Consider the following 22460-nt stretch of genomic DNA (forward strand, 5'->3'; position numbering starts at 1 on the left):
TTAGAATATCTCTTCTGACATCCCTAAAAACCCCTCTGTAGTAATATGATGCTGAAAACGGGTCAACCTGTGACCCATGTGGATTTCTAAAGCTTTTGGCAAATCCATCTCCGAATTCTGAAGTTAAATAGCTCCAACTTAATGTACCTCTTTCAATATTATGCAGCCTATTTGGGTCACTCACAAGTATTTTTGTTGCAGGTGTGAGATATCTGCTACTAGAAGAATTCAGACTCAATGAAGGGTGGATCTGATTCGCTCCTATAACATAAGAGAGTTCAGAGTTTGCGATAGAGGCTACATTACACCTGTAAGGATGGAGGGTAAATGCATCTGCAACACCATCAAGTGTGGATTCCCGTAGATGCTTAGGTCTTCTGAATACTGAGTCCTGATTCCAAAAGGGAGAAGGGGTTTTAAAAATGGGTTCGGATGACTGTTCTTTGCAAATTCGCACAAAATCTAGAGTCTCTAAAACTGAGGAGGAATTATTATTATTTGCCATGGTGACAATAATAGTTTTGTAGCATCACTTTTGACCTAAACAGCTCGCAGTCCTCCTCTTCTCCTCTATAAAATGACACACTTAGTGGTTGTAGGTAAATACCAATAATCTTGTTCAAACATCTTTTCTTTTCTTTTTATATATAGTAACAAAATCAGTTAGGTGGAAATGTGCTTTTGGGACAGTGGGAAGAGAACAATTTGATGGTTATTTTTGGGCAAGGACTGTTATCGCAGGTCAGCTGTGTTTACTAGATTTCTGAGATATTGTGATGGGTCAATTGGTTTAAGATTTAGAGGAGACTTGTGGCATCATGCTGACTATTGAGTGGTTTCCAATGCTGTTAAATGACTCTCCAAGAATATCTGAAAAAGATAAATTGATAAATTATACTACGTTATTAATTGATCTGCTTGTAGTAAAACCTAGCTTTAGGCAGCAGCTATACAATATTTAAGACTTCCTTAATTATAAGGTAACAAACCCATTTGCTTCACTTTCTTTACTCTGATACGCTAATATTTACTTTAAAATTGTTCAATAATATTGCCTGTACAGGTTGCAAGTGTTCCACCCTTCATGTAAGCTGCTATGTTCAGATCCCATGACCAGTTAAAGGAATAGTTCTACTTTATCTTGGTAACCAGCACAGCATCAGTAACCAAAAACATTTGCTTTTGTGTGTTGCTGCAAAAATATATCGGTACACATTATTTCAAATAAAAAAAGTGTTTAAAATATTTTGTTATCTTTTTTCAAAATGAAATTACTTAATGTAATAACCTTCTGGCTCCATGCTGGCATGGAACGACCACTTTTCACAATACAGTAAATTCCCAATGGATAAAATCTAGTTCTGCCCTACATTTTCTGTTGTTGAATATCTTGTTTCACTCTGAAATATGCAATATTAAGTAAAATGTGTTATGAATGGCATTTCATGTTGACCTTCAGAGTACAAAAACTTAAATGGTATAATTTTGATAAGATACCTGAAATAAGCTGCCATTTTTAATGACACTCTCTTAATATTATATAAAGTATACAGTATATATACATGTGTGTGTGTGTGAGTGTGTGCACGCGTGTGCGTGCGTGCGTGTTTGAACCCTTTGGAATCAGCTGGCTTTCTGCAATAATTGCTCATAAAATATGATCTCATCTTCATCAAAGTCACAAGTATAGACAATGTGCTTAAGCTAACAACACAAACAATTATAATATTTTATGTCTTTATTAAAGACATCCCATTAAACAGTCACAGTGCTGTGGAAAAAGTAAGTGAACCCTTGGATGTAATAACTGGTCGATTCCTCATTTGGCAGCAATAACCTTAACCAAGCAGTTCCGGTAGCTGCGGATGGACCTGCACAACGTTCAGAAGGAATCTTGGACCATTTTTCCAAACAGAACTGCTTCAGCTCAGCCATATTCTTAGGATGTCTGGTGTAAATGGCTCTCTTGAGGTCGTACTACAGCATCTCTATTGGGTTAAGATCTAGGTTCTGACTGGGCCACTCCAAAAGGTGATTTTCTTTTTTTTGAATCCATTCTGTAATGGATTTACTTCGCTGTTTAAGGTCATTGTCCTTCTGCATCACCCACCTTCTACTGAGCTTCAGCTGGCGCACAGCCACCCTGACATTATCCTGTAGGATATCTTGATAAACTTGGGAATTCATTGTTCCCTCGATGATGGCAAGTGGTCCAGGCCCCTATGCAGCAAAGCAGCCCCAAATCATAATGTTCCTTCCACCATACTTCACCGATGATATGATATTTTCTTGTTAGTATGCAATGCCCATTTTACGCTATATGTAGTGCTGCGTATTCTTTCCAAACAATTCAACCTTGGTTTCATCACTCCACAAAACATTTTCCCAGTAGAGTTGTGGAGTTTCAAGGTGATCTTTGACAAACTTCAGGCACGCAGCAATGTTTTTGTTGGAAAGCAGCAGCTTCCTTCGTGGTGTCCTGCGATGGACACCATGCCTGTTAAATGTTTTCTGTATAGTAGACTCATGAACAGAGATGTTAACCAGTTCCAATGATTCCTTCAAGCTTTTAGCTGTCACTCTAGGGTCCTTTTTTACCTCAGTGAGCATTCTGCGGTGTGCCCTTTGAGTCACCTTAGCTGGATGGCCCCTTCTAGGGAGAGTAGCCACAGTACTAAATCGTCTCCATTTATAGACAATTTGTCTAACTGTGTACAGATGAATATCTAAGCTCTTCGAAATACGTTTGTAATCCTTTCCAGCTTTATGCAAAGCAACAATTTTTGACCGTAGGCCTTCTGAGATCTCTTTTTTTTTTTTTGCCGAGGAATTGGTCCACGTCAGCAGATGTGAATAGCAAACTCAAAATGTTTGAGTGATTTTTATAAGTTAAAGTAGCTCAAACCCACACCTCCAATCTCACTTCATTAACTGGATGCCAGGTTTGCCAACTCCTGACTCTAATTATCTTTTGTTGATGCCATTAGCCTAGGGGATCATATACTTTTTCCAACCTACATTATGAATGTTTTAATGATGTCTTCAATATAAGAACAATACAGTTAGTGTGTATTAGTTAAAACAGATTGTGTTTGTTCATTATTGTCACTTAGATGAAGATCAAACCAGATTTTAAGACAAATTTATACATAAATGCAGGTAATTCTAAAGGGTTCACATATTTTTCTTGCCACTGTATAAATATACACACACTGGCGGCCAAAAGTTTGGAATAATGTACAGATTTTACTCTTATGGAAAGAAATTGGTACTTTTATTCAACAAAGTGGCATTCAACTGATCACAATGTATACTCAGGACATTAATGACGTGTCAAATTACTATTACAATTAGAAAAATATTTTAAAATATTTCAAGGAGTTCTCATCAAAAAATCCTCCACATGCAGGAGTGACAGCTTTGCAGATCTTTGGCATTCTAGCTGTCAGTTTGTCCAGATACCCAGGTGACATTTCACCCCATGCTTCCTGTAGAACTTGCCATAGATGTGGCTGTCTTGTCAGGCACTTCTCACGCACCGTACAGTCTAGCTGATCCCACGAAAGCTCAGTGGGGTTAAGATCCATAACACTCTTTTCCAGTTATCTGTTGTCCAATATCTGTGTTTCTTTGCCCACTCTAACCTTTTCTTTTTGTTTTTCTGTTTCAAAAGTGAATATTACTTGCACCCCTGAGTCTTCTCTTCACTGTTGTACATGAAACAGTGTTGAGCAGGTAGAATTCAATTAAGCTGCCTGCTGAGGACATGTGAGGTGTCTATTTCTCAAACTAGAGACTCTGATGTACTTATCCTCTTGCTTAGTTGTACATCTGGGCCTTCCACATCTCTTTCTGTCCTTATAGCCAGTTGTCCTTTGTCTTTGAAGACTTTAGTGTACACCTCTGCATGAAATCTTCAGATTTTTGGCAATTTCAAGCATTGTATAGCCTTCATTCCTCAAAACAATGATTGACTGATGAGATTCTAGAGAAAGCTGTTTCTTTTTAAGACATGCCAGTCTATTGCATACTGTGGCAACTCAAAAACAAACACAAATACAATGTTAAGCTTCATTTAATGAACCAAATAGCTTTCAACTGTGATTGATATAATGGCATGTGATTTTCCAGTACCAAATTAGCAATTTAGCTTGATTACTCAAGGATAAGGTGTTTGACTGATGGCTGCTGGAAATGGGGCCTGTCTAGATTTGACCAAAAATTACTTTTTTCAAATAGTGATGGTGCTGTTTTTTACATCAGTAATGTCCTGACTATACTTTGTGATCAGCTGATTGCCACTTTCGTAGGTTAAAGACCTCCGTGAAGTTGGCACTCCATATAATTAAATAATTACCAAAACTATTCCATTCGTTTGTGCTGTGTTTGTGCTGATTTGTGCCACAAAAATGAACGTTTGTTTCCTTCCGAAACAGCAATATCTGTACATTATTCCAAACTTTTGGCCAACAGTGTATATACAGTTGTGCTCAAAAGTTTGCATACCCTTGGAGAATTGGTAATATATGTACCATTTTTAAAGAAAACATGAGTGAGCAGGCAAAACACACTTATTTTATTTCTTATGGGATTTATATTCAACTGTAGGTTATAACAGAATGGCACAATCATAAAACAAAACATGGCAACAAAGAAAAAAATAAAATGACCCCTGTTCAAAAGTCTGCATACCCTTAGTTCTTAATACTGTGTATTGCCCCCTTTAGCATCAATGACAGCGTGCAGTCTTTTGTAATAGTTGTCTATGAGGCCCCAAATTCTTGCAGGTGGTATAGCTGCCCATTCGTCTTGGCAAAATGCCTTCAGGTCATGCAAAGTCTTTGGTCGTCTTGCATGAACCGCACGTTTGAGATCTCCCCAGAGTGGCTCGATGATATTAAGGTCAGGAGATTGCGATGGCCACTCCAGAACCTTCACCTTTTTCTGCTGTAACCACTTGAGGGTCAACTTGGCCTTTTGCTTAGGGTCATTGTCGTGCTAGAAAGTCCAAGCGCGTCCCATGCGCAGCTTTCGTGCAGAAGAATACAAATGGTCTGCCAGTATTTTCTGATAACATGCTGCATTCATCTTGCCATCAATTTTCACAAGATTCCCTGTGCCTTTAGAGCTCACACACCCCCAAAACTTCAGTGAGCCACCACCATGCTTCACATTGGGGATGGTATTCTTTTCACTATAGGCCTTGTTGACCCCTCTCCAAACATAGCGCTAATGGTTGTGACCATAAAGCTCTATTTTTGTCTCGTCACTCCAAATTACAGTGTGCCAGAAGCTGTGAGGCGTGTCAAGGTGTTGTCAGGCATATTGTAACTGGGCTTTTTGTGACATTGGCGCAGTAAAGGCTTCTTTCTGGCAAATCGACCATGCAGCTCATTTTTGTTCAAGTATCATCGTATTGTGCTCCTTGAAACAACCACACCGTCTTTTTCCAGAGCAGCCTGTATTTCTCCTGAGGTTACCTGTGGGTTTTTCTTTGTATCCTGAACTATTCTTCTGGCAGTTGTGGCTGAAATCTTTCTTTGTCTACCTGACTTTGGCTTGGTATCAAGAGATCCCCGAATTTTCCACTTCTTAATAAGTAATTGAACAGTACTGACTGGCATTTTCAAGGCTTTGGATATCTTTTTATATCCTTTTCCATCTTTATAAAGTTCCATTACCTTGTTACACAGGTCTTTTGACAGTTCTTTTCTGCTCCCCATGGCTCAGTATCTAGCCTGCTCAGTACATCCACGTGAGAGCAAACAAACTTACTGACTATTTATACACAGACACTAATTGCAATTTTAAAAGCCACAGGTGTGGGAAATTAACCTTTAATTGCCATTTAAACCTGTGTGTGTCACCTTGTGTGTCTGTAACAAGGCTAAACATTCAAGGGTATGTAAACTTTTGATCAGGGCCATTTGGGTGATTTTTGTTATCATTATGATTTAAAAAGGAGCCAAACAACTATGTGATAATAAATGGCTTCATATGATCACTATCCTTAAATAAAAGACAGTTTTTTTGCATGATCAGTCATATTTTCAAAATCAATGCCAAAATTTCACAATTTCTGCCAGGGTATGCAAACTTTTGAGCACAACTGTGTATAATGTATTAATATATCTACATACAAATATTTCTTGTAATTGCTTTTTTGTTTTTATTAAAGTATTCTCTGTGGAAAGAGTGTGGTCTATACTTACAAGTGTCTGCCTGCTAACAATTTGATAGCTTAATGGTAGACTAATAACAGCTTTCAGCCCCAGATGACCTAATTCATTCCAGCTTTCACTGAGGTCTGCAAACTTCAGTCTGCCCCCTGTAAGAGCGTGTTACCATGGCAACAAATATTCCATAATAACAGTGCATATGTGAGTCTAGAGTTAAATGGCTATGGCACATAAGAAAGGTCACAAAGACTCAATTAAAAAAATGCGACTGGATATCTGTCTGATCTCATGTCCAAATATGGGATATAGTTTGTGTCTGTGTATATATTTTATTTTTGTGGCTTGTGAAGCCTTACCTATCAATTCCCACGCTATCTTAAAGACACTTATTACACATGACTATATTACTCTTTATGACCACTCTCTAAATTAAGTTTACTGTCCTGAGTTATTAACTGAGGTAAGAGGTATTTACCTATTCAAATGCCCTGGCTATTTATTTACATAAATGAATTCCCTAAAACTGTCATGCAGTACTTATAACACTCAGTCTATACTCAGGCTTTACAACATAGAGCAAGAACATTTTCCACTTCTTAAGTAATACAATATAGAACATCAGCAATGGTGACAGCAAAGGTCTTATTTGAATGATAGTCAGGCAAACATGCAGTTTAGGAGACAAGCTTGACAAATAGATATTATAGCTCTCATAACTGGAAAAAACGTTCATTACTCTATAACACCTGATAGCTGTTTACATGAAAAGTGAGCATTTGTCATGGAACCGATGCGGAAAATGAATCGGATTTGCATGAAGACCTGAATGATCTAAGAATCCTCCTCAGTTCTGCAATTCATCTATAGCAGCAGAAAACATGGCCGATTTCAAAAAGTTCTAATGGAATCCTGGAATATCTACAGAAAAAAGTAATTCAGTGTTGCCAAGTGTACTATATACATCTACCACAAAACTGATTGAATGTTTTAAACAGGAGGTTCTGGCTTTGGTGATATTATACTGCTTTTTCTAAAGCTAACTATACATCCATGCATTTGTATGCAAATGAAATAATATATGCTAAGCTATGTGAAAATGAATGTGCTGAAAAATCACATAAAAAAAAAAATATCTAATGAAAAATGAAAGCCATTCATCTGGAAGTCTTGTAAAGTCACACTTTCAGAACATCAGAACTTGAAAATGAATTCACATAAAGATTGTCATGTATTTATAATGGAAAAAATACACAGAAGTGCCATTTTTTTGTCAAATAAATGGTGAAATAAAAAATACTAGTTAATTTCCAAGACTTTCATGTTAATACTGAATGTATCGATAACAACATTTGCTGATATCATTGTGAGTATGTTTTGCCTGCACCCAAAACAGGTTATTAAATAATGATCTTACCTTCATACACCCCTAATTTTAAGAAACATAAGGGTCTGTGCTGATGAAACGCTGACAAAGTGCATCCAGTTATGATGCTGATTTGCAGACAAACTCTTATCTTTTATTCCTCCTACTCTCTCTCAGTCTCTCCCACACTTCTCTCAACTCTGTCTTAAGCTTGCTCGCTCTCTCTCTCTCTCTCTCTCTCTCTCTCTCTCTCTCTCTCTCTCTCAGCAATATATTTCATATATGCTATTTATATACAGTTGTGTATATGTATCCATAGAGTTATTAAGCACAATCATGTAAATGATGAATGAATAATGTATTCTGTAAATAACTCAACTTTTACATTTTCTGAAGAAAATATGAGTGCCCGGTGCCAGTTAAAAACTTGCTGCCACCATGCTAGGGCTGTCACCAAGGTGCTGCTATGTGGCTGCTTAGGTATTCTGAGTGATTATTAGAACATTGCTAAGTGGTTGCCAGGGTGTTTCAAGGATGTTCTGGGTTATTGCTATGTTCTGGTTGCTCTGCTGTTGCAAGGAGTACTGATTTGTGATGTGCTGCTATGTGGTTTCTAGCATGTTTTGCGTGGTTGCTATTAGGGGTGTAAAGATTCATCGATCTGGATCGATGCATCGATCCAATAACCAACGATCCAGTGTTACTGATACAACGCGTAAATATCAATATAGACATTTTTCTAAGATGTACTTTCTAAGATTTTAATACTCTCATGTCAGCGACGTCCGTACGCATTTCCGTCAGGCGATGAATAAAATGTATTACATTCATTTGACTCTATGAGCGCTGAATATACTTTTCATGTGGGACAAGGTTGTGCGCAGAGTCTGTGAAGACAAATTACACTCTGCTATCCGTGCGGCGTGCGCACGCGTCAACCGGGCTTCCCGCGAAACCCGAGCTCCATTGACGGGATAGCGTATCAACCGGGCGCTCCTTAAATTGCGAGCTCTCGTGACAAACGCAGAAAGGCTCACATGCGCGATTAATTCGGGCTTCCGTCGAAATCGCTGCGCGTGCAACCCATTTAAACCTTTTACATGAGAATTTGCTATTTTAAAGTACCATGGAGAAGTTCAACCATGTGAAACATCTTGACAATGCCGCCATTCTGAACAGCACTAATGAGGGAAAAAGAAACACCTGCTCAGCTCCAACATCAGTTATAAGACTTTACACATCTACACATCAACACACTTACTAACATTTATCCCATTTAACTGTATCAGAATTTTTTTATGACAGCTGTGGAATTTGTAGCCAAGAAAACGGCAGATTGCACGGATAGTTGGAAACAAGTCATGGCTATGTAAGTATTTTGAATTGGATTAAACTGAAAAATAAGCTGTAATCAAACGTTTGATGATCACTTGTGTGTGATGTTATTTTTTATATTATTATCTGTATAATTTTTTTCAACATGTGAAGTACCTTATTTTGTTGTGGATGTCCCAATGTGCATACTAAATTTGCACTTTTCAGAGAGCTCAATTAAATATTCAAATTATATTTTGGTTGCATTTGAGGGCAACATTTTTTAATTGATTGTGCAAAATAGGCACATAATATCGGAGTATCGATCGCAGGGCTCCGAATCTAATCAAATTGAAATCGTATCGCGGCAGACTTTGAAGTATTGGCAAATATCGGATCGCAGGCCAAGATAATCGATATAAGATCATATCATGATGAAACGTCCGATTTACACCCCTAGTTGCTATGGTGTTCTGTGATAGCTTGGTAGTTACCCACAGGCCCAAGTCAAAAGAGCCCACCCCCATGTATCTATGATATTCTCGTCCCTAGATATGGTTTGGGTCTAGGGATGTAATAAAATATTGATAAATTGATAATTGATCAGCACGTTATTTCATCAAGATATTTATGAGGCATCGATATATTAAAACTAGGCGACATTTAAATTAGAAGCCTAATTTGCTTGCTTTCCAATTCACTCAGTTGGTCTTCTGTTTAACAGTCTGGCATAATAGCGTTGGGAGACCACAAGAGGGTGATATAACATTTACTATTGTGGGAAAGGCACATGTATCGCACGCATTGTATGTTAGAGCTCCTTGACACAGAAAGGATGAGTCCAGATTTACGAAGGGTTTTGTACTTCTTCAGGAATGAACAAAGTGACATTGATGAGTTTGCTGGTTAGTGTATAAAACTGGTGTAATTGTGCAAACTGAACAATTAGAAATGGCGACATTTATAATGCAGTTTTTCTGTATGTAGCCTTGAATAGGTTTCATTCAAGCTGTCAAACCACAAAATGACATACTTGTTACTGAAAATACATTGTGTAGGCTATATGAAAGATACATATACACAATATATCATCCAGCGATGGCTAGAGAAAATAATTTTTGTCCTATGATAATGATTTGGGTCAAATTTAATGAAAAACTATGCAAGTTGCACTCTGTGGCACTGCAGAATTTTGATACATACCTTTGTAGAAAATAATTGTTACGAATATTAGAACAGGCCATGTTGTCTGCCAGACGTGTCCGGTGTGCGACCCCATTTTATTTACCCTGCTACTCACACTTTACCAAAGTTGTTGAGAAACATGTTTGACAAGACAAAGACTATTGTGCAACAAGCAGCCCTATTTATATCTGATAAAAGTCCAATATATAGATAATCATCGGGAAAATCTTCCAGTTATTGATGTGTGAAAAAGGCATTGATCCCAAGCCTATTTGGGTCTCTATTTTATTGCAAGTCTGTGGGATTTTTTTCTCCACCTGCTTCACCCGTATTTCGGATCACTTAGAAAACTAATAGCACACCTCTCCTAATGATTTGAGGTACCATTCATGTCAAAAAAATAAGTAACCTGGTTGCCTTAAAGTTTTGAGTTCATTTAAAATAAAATGTGATAAATAAAATAATAATTTGAATAAAAAAGTACAGTAAATAAGATTTAGTGGAATCATATATATATATATATATATATATATACATTATATCAGTGCATTGCCATTGTGCCATTACTCAATAAAACACAAATTATTATGTTATTTGAACAAATTAGTGAATCTAAGTTGATTTGGTAAAAATATAAAGTTAACAAATCATGGAAATAATATTTATGGTGTGGTGTATCATGCCTGGTCCAGTTCTTAATGGCAAAACTGGCCCAACCAAATAATCAGTGAAGGACAAGAGGAAAGACAAATGAATTTAAGCTGCTATAGTGAGCAGCCCCGTCTGCTGGTCAAAATAAACAGCACACGGTAGGCTTTGCTGCTTGGGCTAAGTTTATTGCCATGTAATATTTCACTATGCAGGCTGTTTTGAATGCTCGGGGGCATCTCCAGTCAGGGACAGACCACCAAAAACTGGGACTGTCCCCGGAAAACGGGGACATGAGAAATAATAGTGATGCTTGCCTAGCAAGTTTGAAGTTATAAAGTTTCAGACTACTACTACTACTACTACTAATAATAATAATACTATAAGTGGGCAATTCCCATAATGATTATAGAATTATATGCTGATTATAAGCCAGAGTCAATTGCAATGATTATATAATACTAAACATAAATTTGATTGTAGTTTGCACACAGCAGATCTCTTGAAGGTGGGCTGTCTTTTGACTGATAGGATCAACCGAAGTTATGTTTTTTCTAACTTGCTTACATTACAAGTTCTATTTTTCTCGCCACCGTTGACCAAAACATCAGCCAGATGTGTCAATATTATCAGTTAACCTGTTTGCACTGCTCTTTAATCTGTTTGCACTTAAAACGTTTGTGACATGCTGCAGCCACAAAGTGAAGCCCACACACATTTGCAAGGATTCTCTGTCTGACTCATATAAGAGCTTTATAACACCACACACTCCTCCCAACACACACATACTGCATGCATGTCAGGAATGAAAGTGTGTGTGTGCGTGTGTGTGTGTGTGTGTGTGTGTGTGTGTGTTACGAGGACATTTTTTAGGTTACATACGGGTAATTACAAGGGAATTATGCTATAAATGTGGTTCATTTATAGTGTCCCCAAAATTAAATATCTGAAAAAACATACTAAACAATGTTTTTTTGAAAATGTAAATATGCAGAAAGTTTTTTGTGAGGGTTAGGTTTAGGGGTAGGGTTAGGGGATAGAATGATGCATGGAATTATGTCTATGAAGAGTCCTCATAAGGATAGCCACACCAACGTGTGTGTGTGTGTGACATTTAGAGAGTTAATGCTGATACAATCATGGTTTCCACACATCCCACACACTCTTACAGCTGTGGTAAACTATCTACATTCAGTCGCAACAGACGCTCAGCTGCACTTTTGAGGCTGGTAATCTGCTGAGGGCAGTTGAGACAGTTTCAGTCCTAAACCAGACAGCAACATTAACCTCTTTCTGATTCTCTCAGCCGCATGCACACTTCTGTCAGCAGTGTCGACTAAATGCACAGACAAAACTTTATTCAATAAATAATATGATATTCATTTTCCCCCTATTTTTATGTATCTGTCAACATGTTGTAGTGGAGATGTATGTTCAAGCTTCCAGCCGGACTGCAAGGCACACTTCACTGACCTCTGCTTGCATCATCTTGGTCATAGGATTGACCACACATTCATAAAATGGAATACATAGCCAATAAATCAGTGCCAACTATAGCCTTCATCAGCCAAATAAAACCGGACACTGCATCTACATGCACTTCCACAGTCAATTCGGGATGGACTTCAAAGACACTAATTATTAATCTTACAGTTCAGTCAGTATCCTTTCATTTTAAACATTGCCCACCAACATCTACTCTGTTGACTCAATTAATACATTACTTGTATTAAACATAGATAACTAATATTGGCATTATATTCATGCTGTATTCATGCCCAGCTGAGCCTGGTTTCTCCCAAGGTTTTTCTTTCTTCTCTCCATTAACTAACATATTATAGAGTTTTAGGTTCCTTGCCACAGCCGCCTTTCACCTTTGGGTTGCTCACTGGGAGCCTGAAGACAAATCATTTTTAAAGCATGATTTTCAATCACGTTTTTAATTTAAACTGCTCAATGAGGATTTCAAAACATTACAGACATTACAGCATCATTTTCTGTTACAGCATATTGTTCTGTAAATCTGCTTTAAAACGATGCGTGTTGTGAAAAGCGCGATACAAATAAAAATGACTTGACTTATGTTTTTAGCATTTTACATACCTAGTGAATATCAGCATAAATAACATCCTGATAAAAAGAAATCCCCTGATCTGATCTGGTTTCATTTAGTCCTATTTGCCACTAGATGGCGCATTGTTTGTAATCTAAAAACTACAGTCCTTGCATACATCCAAGTATCTGGAGTACTACAGTACTAGCATACATCCCAAACATATATGAGCTTGCTGATCCTAGCTGGTTTAAACTGGTCTCCCAGCCTGGCCATCTAAAAAGTGCCCAAATCCCCTCTAAAACCAGCCTGACTTGATTAAGCAACCAGCTAAAACCAGCCAAATCACTAAGGCTGGTTTTAGATAGGGGTTTTCCTGGCAGAATAGACTATTTGTCAGAGCTGGGTTCTACAATACGTTTTACACAATATTTAGCCCATATATGGTGAAAACAAAGGTGAAACATCAACAATCAATACACATATAGAAACAGTGCACAGTGTCACTCACACAAACACAAAACACCATCAGGGTAACACATGTGACACTAAAATAATGCAATAAACATTAACTTAACTACATAAAATATAACACAAATCACCCCAATGTGCATAACTCATATTAAAAATAAGAAGAAATACAACTATTCCCATAAAATAAAATTAAATGTGATGGGTGATGCCCGATTATTGTTAAAAATACATGTATTGTCTTGTTGAAAATAATATAAATTTTACCATGAATTATATAGTAAAATCATACTTTTTACATGATTTTTTTTCTTCAATATTTTACTGTAAAAAAAAAAACAAAACATGTTAACATGTAAAATATGTTATAATTTTTCCCATATATGTAAAGGCTACTAATGAACTTTTTTTTTACTGTAGAATTTGTAAATTTTCTTTACAGTTAAAATTATTTAAATTTTTTACAGTTTAAGACAGGGTCCCCTTTTAGTGATGTATACAGTTTTTTGTTTTTTTTTCTTAATACATTAGTCGTCTACTGTCTACAAACTGATGACCCCAATTTTAAAGGGAAAGCCGGTTGAGCTTTAAAAACAGAAAAGGCTTAAAGGGATAGTTCACCCAAAAATGAAAATTCTCTCATCATTTACTCACCCTCATGCCATCCCAGATGTGTATGACTTTCTTTCTCTTGTGGAACAGAAAATATAAGTAGAAGAATATATTTCAGCTCTGTAGGTCCTTACAATGCTTGAATGCTTTGAAGCTCAAAAAAGCACATAAAGGCAGCATAAAAGTAATCCATAAGACTACAGTGGTTTAATCTATGTCTTCTGAAGCAATCCAAAAGTTTTGGGTCAGAACAGACCAAAATGTAGCAAATTTTTGAATGTACATCTTGCCATTGCAGTATCTAGGAACGATCATGATTTCAAGCTTGATTACACTTGAAATCATGATCACCAAGGAGACTACTGATGTCAAGATTAATAGGAAAAAGCAGTTACAGTTTGCTCTGTTCTCACCCAAAACCGATTGGATCACTTTACTGTATTGCATCAATATCCCCTTTTAACTATTAACTTTTTTTGTGCCTCAAGTCTTATTGTGCCATATCTATATGTACACTGTCAGTCAAAAACTTCTAATATAAAGCTGTATTCTTAAATGCTTGAAACTAGTTTTGTGAAAGAATTTTGATTTTGCCTATATTAATTTCTTTAAAAAACAAAAAATTAAATTAAGCATACAATATATATATATATTATAATTTATTTTTTTAAATGGATGAGTTTGATCAGATATTAGAGGAAAAGCAGCCAACAAGTAGTTTTCATTTTAGTGATAAAAAGGCCTATTTCATTAAATGTCTTAAAGGAATAGTGCACCCCAAAATTTAAATTATTTAATAATTTACTCACCCTCATGCCATCCCAGATGTGTATGACTTTCTTTCTTCTGGTGAACATAAACAAAGATTTTTAGAAGAATACCTCAGCTCTGTAGGTCCATACAATGTGAATGGTGGCCAAAACTTACAATCTCCAAAAATCACATAAAGCCAGCATAAAAGTAATCCATAAGACTACAGTTGTTAAATGATAGGTGTGGGTGAGAAACAGATCAATATTTAAGTCCTTTTTTACTATAATTCTCCCCTGACCAGCCCCGACCAGTAGGTGGTGATTTATACGAAGAATGCAAATGGCCCAAAAAAGAAGAATGTGGAAGTGAAACTGGAGATTTATAGTTAAACAAGGACTTAAATATTGATCTGTTTCTCACCCACACCTATGAATATCGCTTCTAGAGATACAGATTAAACCACTGGAGTTGTATGGATTACTTTTAAACTGACTTTATGTGATTTCTGGAGATGGTAAGATCTGGACACCATTCACTTCCATTGTATGGACCCTACAGAGCTGAGATATTCTTCTAAAATCTGTGTTTGTGTTCTGCAGAAGAAAGATACATGAGTCATACACATCTGGTATGGCATGAGGGTGAGTAAATTATGACAGAATTTTTATTTTTGGGTGAACTATCCCTCTAAAGGTTTTAATGGTAATATTTTGTCTAGTCATTAACATTGTGTGCATCTAAGGTCTCACTGAGCCACATCACTCTGTATACGTGTGTCTCTGGGTGTATACTGTATATCTGTATGGAGATATAAGACAAAAGGAATGTGAGACAGAGCAGGCTTTGGTTTTTTAGCACAACCTCTCTTATTACATAACCCCTCCCTCCTTCCTCTGGCTGATCTCATCTGTATCTCCTCCCCCCATGACGGTAAACTTGGTATGATCCACTTGCCCCTGTCCTGAGTCCTGAGTCTGAGCAGCTCACACACTGTCAGAGAGACAAGACCTCTTTGAGAGACAGCAACAGAAAGAGATGAGCTGTGTCAGAGTCCATTCTTTCTCTGGGACGGGAGTCTGACTGAGAGTTCTGTTATAGTACTGAGTTCTTACTTGTTGTGTAACTCCATCGGGAGTCATGAGTTCAAAGGGGACAAACTTCCATAACAAACGCCTGCCATGTGAGTATTTCACCTCTTTCTGTTACAGTCAAATAATTCTGTTCATATAGCACAAATTCTTCTTTAACTCTGCCTGACAACATGCATGACAGATTAGTCACTATTCAACAGAATATGTGTGTGCAAGTGTAAGGGAGACTGGGAGCAACGTCACACTTTTTATCCCAGTGAATATTTCTAAGGGTTTATTTTTGAAAGTCAGTTTATAATGTCTCAGTTACAAAAAGATACAGAACATTTCTACTGTTATTGCCCAGGAAAAAAGATACAGTTCTTATGACACGTTGACATTTTGAGAAATTGTAACTAATAAAATGTATACAATTATTAAAATTATTACTTTAAAATACACATTGGTGTAAATGTACTTTTGACTCAAAACCTTATAGTTACTGAGATATAGTCCTTGTGACAGCATCCCCATGTGACAACTAGGTTTGGTCTCCCCTGCATATGTGATTGTGTGACAAAACATATCAATATTCCCATACTCAGAGTTGGGAGGGTTACTTTTGAAACGTATTCCACTACAAATTACAGAATACATACTGTAAAATGTAATTTGTAACATATTCCGTTAGATTACTCAAGGTCAGTAACATATTCTAAATACTTTGGATTACTTCTTCAGCACTGGTAGATTTTTTCACTTGTTTTGACTATAAAAACTCTGCCAGTACAGTAAGACAAAATACACATGTTAAAAATACATTCTCTGAAAAACCTAAATATCTTATACAGTGTTGTTTCTAAAACAAGATCAATCAAATGTATCTTGTTTTAAGGATTTTTAGATATTTTTACAGGAAAACAATACAAAAATTATTATCAAGAATATGATTTTTGCCCTAATATCAAAGGTCTTACTAAAAAAAAGAAATTATGATCCAACGTGAATTTTCTTGATAAAAAAAATATGATCGTGCCTGGAAACGTGTGCATGTAAAATGGCTAGAAATAGCATTTTAGCTTAGCGTAAAGCTGACAATTTACACAAGGTTTATTTCTATTTCTTCTGCTCCAAACTTACTTCAAATTTACTTCTCTGTCTGCTCGTATGAATGTAACACATCATATGAAAGTGTTTCACCGCTGTTCAAATGCACTTTGGATCGCATCATCTATATGTTTAAATGTTTTCCATCTGAAAGGGCTAAATATTAAATGAAACAATTGACAATAAAATGCAAAGTAATCTCTTCAGTAATCAAAATGCTTTTTTTAATGTAACTGTATTCTAATTACCAATGATTTAAATTGTAACTGTAGTGGAATACAGTTACTTATATTTTGTATTTTAAATATGTAATCCCTTTACATGTATTCCATTACTCCCCAACCCTGCCCATACTTTAGTAAGGACCCAGGTTTTAGTCTTCTTAGATTTCAAAGGTTAAATGGCAATTTAATTAAATATAGAAACATGTACGAAGTGAGTGGGTTTAAGAGTATAACATTTCTGAAAAAAATGGTAGGTCACAATTGCATGTAGTTTGGACTTCCCCAGCACCATTAAAAGCCTTCCTTATTTGGACACATTTCACCTTTGGCTGAGTATGGAAAGATTATCTAAAACCATCTGAGCAGTGGCTCTGTTTTATTTTAGTCTATCATAGTTTACACTGTGTAGACTTCAGGCCTGTTATTTATAACCCTAGTTTGAAAACCTCTGCTTATTTTTTATTTTATTTTTATTTATTTTTTATGTATTTTTTGTCTAAACAAATGGTAAATTCTAATTTAAAACACAATGTCATGTAGAATTTTAGATCTGGGGGGCATTAATTCATTGTTTTGACAAGACATTTGAAGAGCCGAAATGTCGAAAAAAACAACAGTGTCCCAAAGCTTGGAGTTCAAAGACATTCTTGATTCTAGATTGACTGAAATTCCTGTAATTGAGATATTTCTGCCATTTTAGCAGCTGAACATTGGATACAATCCAAGTACCCACACATAAACATGCTTGGAGGGTGAGACTGTAAATTAGATTGGCCACATGAGAATATTTGTCCCACTATCCTTCAGTTTCACTCACATTATGAGCAAAATGTAATGAAGACTGTGTCTGCCCCAGAGATTTACACTCCAGATGTTTAGGGTGGTGTCATTGCGGTCCTGTGGAATGACCCTTATCCACAGAAATGTTAACGGTTTAGAAAATGTTCCTAATTGTCTTGGCCTGCATGACACACGATTATGGAAAAGGGAATGATCAAGAGGCCACATGGTAAAATGGAATGATGGTTTGCATAGTTTGCAACACAATCACAATCAAATTGGTCTTGTTACAATTTGTGCCAGACAAATTCCAAATAACCTTCTAGCAACATCTACAGTAGCATTTAAGGGAATATTGAATGGTTATCCTGATATATTTCCCAGGAAATCACATGTAGAATCTAGAATCTTTAGAATCTGCTAAGCGTGACTACCAGGAAAACATATCAGGCTAAACAGAAGGCCATATGATGGCTTCCCTGGAAATCACAATTCTGTTTTCATTTTGGCGGTCATTAAATCGGAAAAGGCAGAATTGGCTGGATTCTGGTTATGTGACTTTGTTAGAACAGATGATGCATTCATGAAACATGTCAAAACATGTCCGATCATATTGCACCCCAAAAACTATAGAAAGAAATAGGAAATTATACTGTGGTTAAAAAAAAAAAAAAAAAACATTTGTGGGTTATGTGCATAATTGTCAGGAAAATAATAGCAAAGCAAAAAAAATAAAAATAAATCATAATCATAATTTTCTTTGTTAATTATGGGGATGAAATGTGACCTGGACATGTTTTCATGAGATTTACCCTCATAGCTTTGAGTGTGCAAGTAGGCTGATAGTTGCACTAATGAAGAAACCCTTTATATACTGACAAGCAGGTTTTCTCTTTCTGACAAAAGACTAAAATTCTCTAATTGAGATTGAATTCTGGAGTGATATATCTCTCTCACACTTCAAAACGGCAGTCTTTAGATGATGCCACAGAAAGGGGGGAGAAATTCGTTTGAAGATACAGTGGGATAGGAGTTAGTCAGTGTTGTGTGGGTAGCAGAAAAGTAATAAATAATATCTTAGACAAATATAAAATTCCCTCCCTTTGGTGGAAAGCACAGACTCACTATGTAGTTCCCCTGCCTCACTTACTTTCCTTATGACTAAATATTATGTCATTTAGTCTGTGGAATCTGCTAGAAATGGCCCTCAGTTTGTTCCATTCAAAGTGTTCTCTGGCACATACACTGTAAAAAAAAAAAAATATCATACTGAGGAAACTTAAAAACAAAATTAAGGCAACCAGCATTAGGGATTTTTTTTTTCTTTTTTTCCCCCCTCAAAATAAAGGCAAATTTGTTGTATCAACTTAACAATTTAAGACAGTTTGTGAATTCAGTTAACCAAATAAATTAAGTCTAAGTGAATTCTACAAGTATTCCCAAGTTCAACAAGCTCGCGTTTCTAAGTTTAGCTGAGCTAATTATAGAGTTTTTTTAAATTTGTATTTATTTATAGAAAATAAAGTGTTTCGTTCAAGATATTATTTGATAAGTAGACTTTAATTTCCATAAAAGACTATGGATCAGCCCTACCAAATTTTCAATTTGTTGGGCTGACTTACTGATCACCATTATTAACTTTGAAATGAAAATACAATGAAAAAAGAAAAACTAAAGAAACTTCACCAAAGCAAACACTAATCACCCTGATGGTGACTTAAAACAAAAGCACAACTTTTTACAGCAAGATATCATTAAAAACACAAAATAAAGCTAAAGCGATCTATTAATTTTAAACAACAATTAGTTACATGTCCTTGTATGTTGCCATGCTTTGACCAAACACACGTAAATAAAGTGCAAACGATTATGGGTATTTCTTCCAGACAAATTGCTTCTCCAACTGGCTTGCTCAGTAGCAGATGCAACAATAAGAAGTTTATAGTGCTTAGCCTAACAGTGTTTCCACATTTTTTAACCCATGAATTGTCAGGACCTTTTCATGACTTTTAAAAATGTTCATGACTACTCAAACAGATCCTTAAGAGTCAAAATCACAAGTTTTAAATTCCCTGATATTTCCAGATTTTCCATGTCTGTGGGAGCCCTAATAGACTTACAGCAGTAAACCTGAAGTTTCCACATTAAAATCCACTAAATGGACAATCCAATGCAGTTATTGTGCATTATGTTGTCAACTACTGTAGTACGGTCAATAGAGCAATCCAACATCCTGAAAAAAATAATACTTAACAATATTGACATATACACTCACTGTCATTTTCAAGTCGAGTCATTTTTATTTGTATAGCGCTTTTAACAACACATAATTTCAAAGAAGCTTTACAGAAAATTATGCTTTAAAAGAAAAAGCTGTAATATAGTAATGCTTCGAGTCATAATAGTGCAGTTTAATAATAATAATAATAAAAAACATGATTGTAAATTGTGCCTTAAAATACATAATAGAAAATTATTATAGTTGTATTTAGACCTCTAGTGAGCAAGCTTAAGGCGACTGTGGCAAGGAAAACAAAACGATGTTGGTTAATGGAGAAAATAGCCTTGGGGAAACCAGGCTCACTGTGGGAGCCAGTTCCCCTCTGGCTAAAGAGCATGAATATAATGCCAATATTAGATATTTTTGTGTAGTACAAGCCAAGATTTAAAATTAGTAAACTAAGTAAGTGTTGGGGCCAATGTTTAAACAAAATCCATAAAATTAATGACTAAATTCTTAAAATTTACATTCTTAATTAACTGCGGAAGTGCAAACAGATGCATTGTCTTTTGTTATTTGGATGATAAAGGCTGTAATTAATTTATTATCGATGTATTCCATTTTAAGTGTGTAGTCCATCCTTTGACTAAGGTGATGCAGGCAGAGGTCAGTAAGGTGCACTGCAGTTAGACTGTAAGCTTGTGGCAGATTAATTTCCGGTGGAGTCCATCTTAAGTCCAATTTTCAGGCAATGTCCAGTGAAGTATCACATGTCTGATGGTTGGTATTGGCATCAGTTCATCCTCTGTGAAGTCCATCGTAGTAGACTGAAGTGATATCTGGCTGGCACAGGCTGCAGTTTGTCGTCACCACTCAGCAACACATAGTAGTGGGAGTCGGACATCAGGCAAGACCGTTAGAGGTTACAACAGGGAAACAAACTGAATAATATTAGCATAGATGCCATTCATTTTAAAACAAGATTATACAATATTATGAGAAGTGTTTCCGGTTCCAGCAGACCTAACTAATGCAGCATAACTACGAGTTTATAGATAAGTTAGGTGTATGCCTGGCTGAAAAAAATGAGTCTTTAGTCTAGACTTAAACTGAGAGAGTGTCTGAGTCCCGAACCATCTTTGGAAGAGCCAAATAGGAAAAGGAACTACCTCCTTTTGTGGATTTTGATATTCTAGGTATTATTAACAGGCCAGAATTTTGCGATCTTAGTGAACGTGATGCAGTATAACGTGATAGAAGGTCACATAAATACTGTGGAGCTAAACCATTCAAAGCTTTGTAAGTAGTTAGAAGCATTTTAAAATGAATACAACATTTAACAGGTAGCCAATGTAGCGATGCTAAGATTGGGCTGATATGATCATATTTTTTTTTTCTAGTCAGCCCTCTAAATGCTGCATTTTGAACTGAAGTTTATTTATGGAACAGGCAAGACATCCTCCCAGTAATGCATTACAATAATTTAGTCTTGAGGTCATGAACAAATTAAATATTTTTTTGGCATTAGAAACAGAGCGCATGTGTTGTAACAGCAATATTTCTGAGATGGAAGAATGCTGTTCTACAAACATTTTTTTAAAGGACAGATTGCTATCCAATATAACACCTAAGTACTTTGCTGTAGAAGATGACATGACAGTACATCCATCGAGAGTAAAATATATTTAAGCGCCTTATTTTTAGAGGTTTTTGGTCCAATAATTAGTATCTTTTTTTGTCGCAATTGAGTAAAAGGACATTTCTAGCCATCCAATCTTTGATATCATTAATACACTCTGCTAACTTGGAGTATTGTGAAATTTCATCGGGTTTCGAGTAAATATAAAGTTGGGTATCGTCGGCATAACAGTGAAAATTAATTCCACGGTTCCTGATAATGTCTCCCAGGGGAAGCATATATAAGGAGAAAAGGAGAGGCCCTAAAACTGATCCCTGTGGCACTTCATACTTAACTTTAGTTTGATCTGACAATTCCTCGTTTACACAGACAAAGTGGTAGTGGTTGGATAAATAGGACCTAAACCTAGCTAATGCCTGTCCACAAATACCAACAAAATTATCAAGCATATCCAAGAGAATTTCGAGATCTATAGTGTCGAAGGCAGCACTAAGATCTAAAAGCACTAGAGGAGAAATGCAGCCGCGATCAGATGATAAGAGCAAGTCATTTGTAACTCTAATCAGTGAAGTCTCTGTACTATGATGGGGTCTAAATCCTGACTGAAATTCTTCAAATATACCTTTTTTTTTTTTTTTTTTAAATGAACATAGTTGGGAGATTTGAAATCAGTCTATAATTAGCCAACTCTCCAGGATCAAGCTGTGGTTTCTTGCTAAGGGATTTAATAACTGCTGTCTTAAATTTTCTTGAGACATGACCAAAGAATAATGAGGAGTTAATAATATTAAGAAGATGTTTTGAGATTACAGGAAACACCTCTTTTAATAGCTTGGTCAGT

The 22460-nt window shown here is 36.1% G+C and overlaps 1 protein-coding gene across 1 annotated transcript in view; it reads left to right on the plus strand.

The window, feature by feature from the left end:
- The first annotated feature begins 15564 nt into the window (after positions 1 to 15564).
- Positions 15565 to 22460, plus strand: part of LOC127426305 (dysbindin-like) — a 32874-nt gene continuing 25978 nt past the window's right edge. The window contains exon 1 of the mRNA XM_051673033.1: positions 15565 to 15758. Within this exon, the coding sequence (XP_051528993.1) occupies positions 15716 to 15758 (43 nt within the window). The 5' untranslated portion in view covers positions 15565 to 15715. The remainder of the gene's footprint in view (positions 15759 to 22460) is intronic.

The sequence above is a fragment of the Myxocyprinus asiaticus genome, chromosome 35 (genome assembly GCF_019703515.2).
Source record: "Myxocyprinus asiaticus isolate MX2 ecotype Aquarium Trade chromosome 35, UBuf_Myxa_2, whole genome shotgun sequence".
NCBI lineage: Eukaryota > Metazoa > Chordata > Actinopteri > Cypriniformes > Catostomidae > Myxocyprinus > Myxocyprinus asiaticus.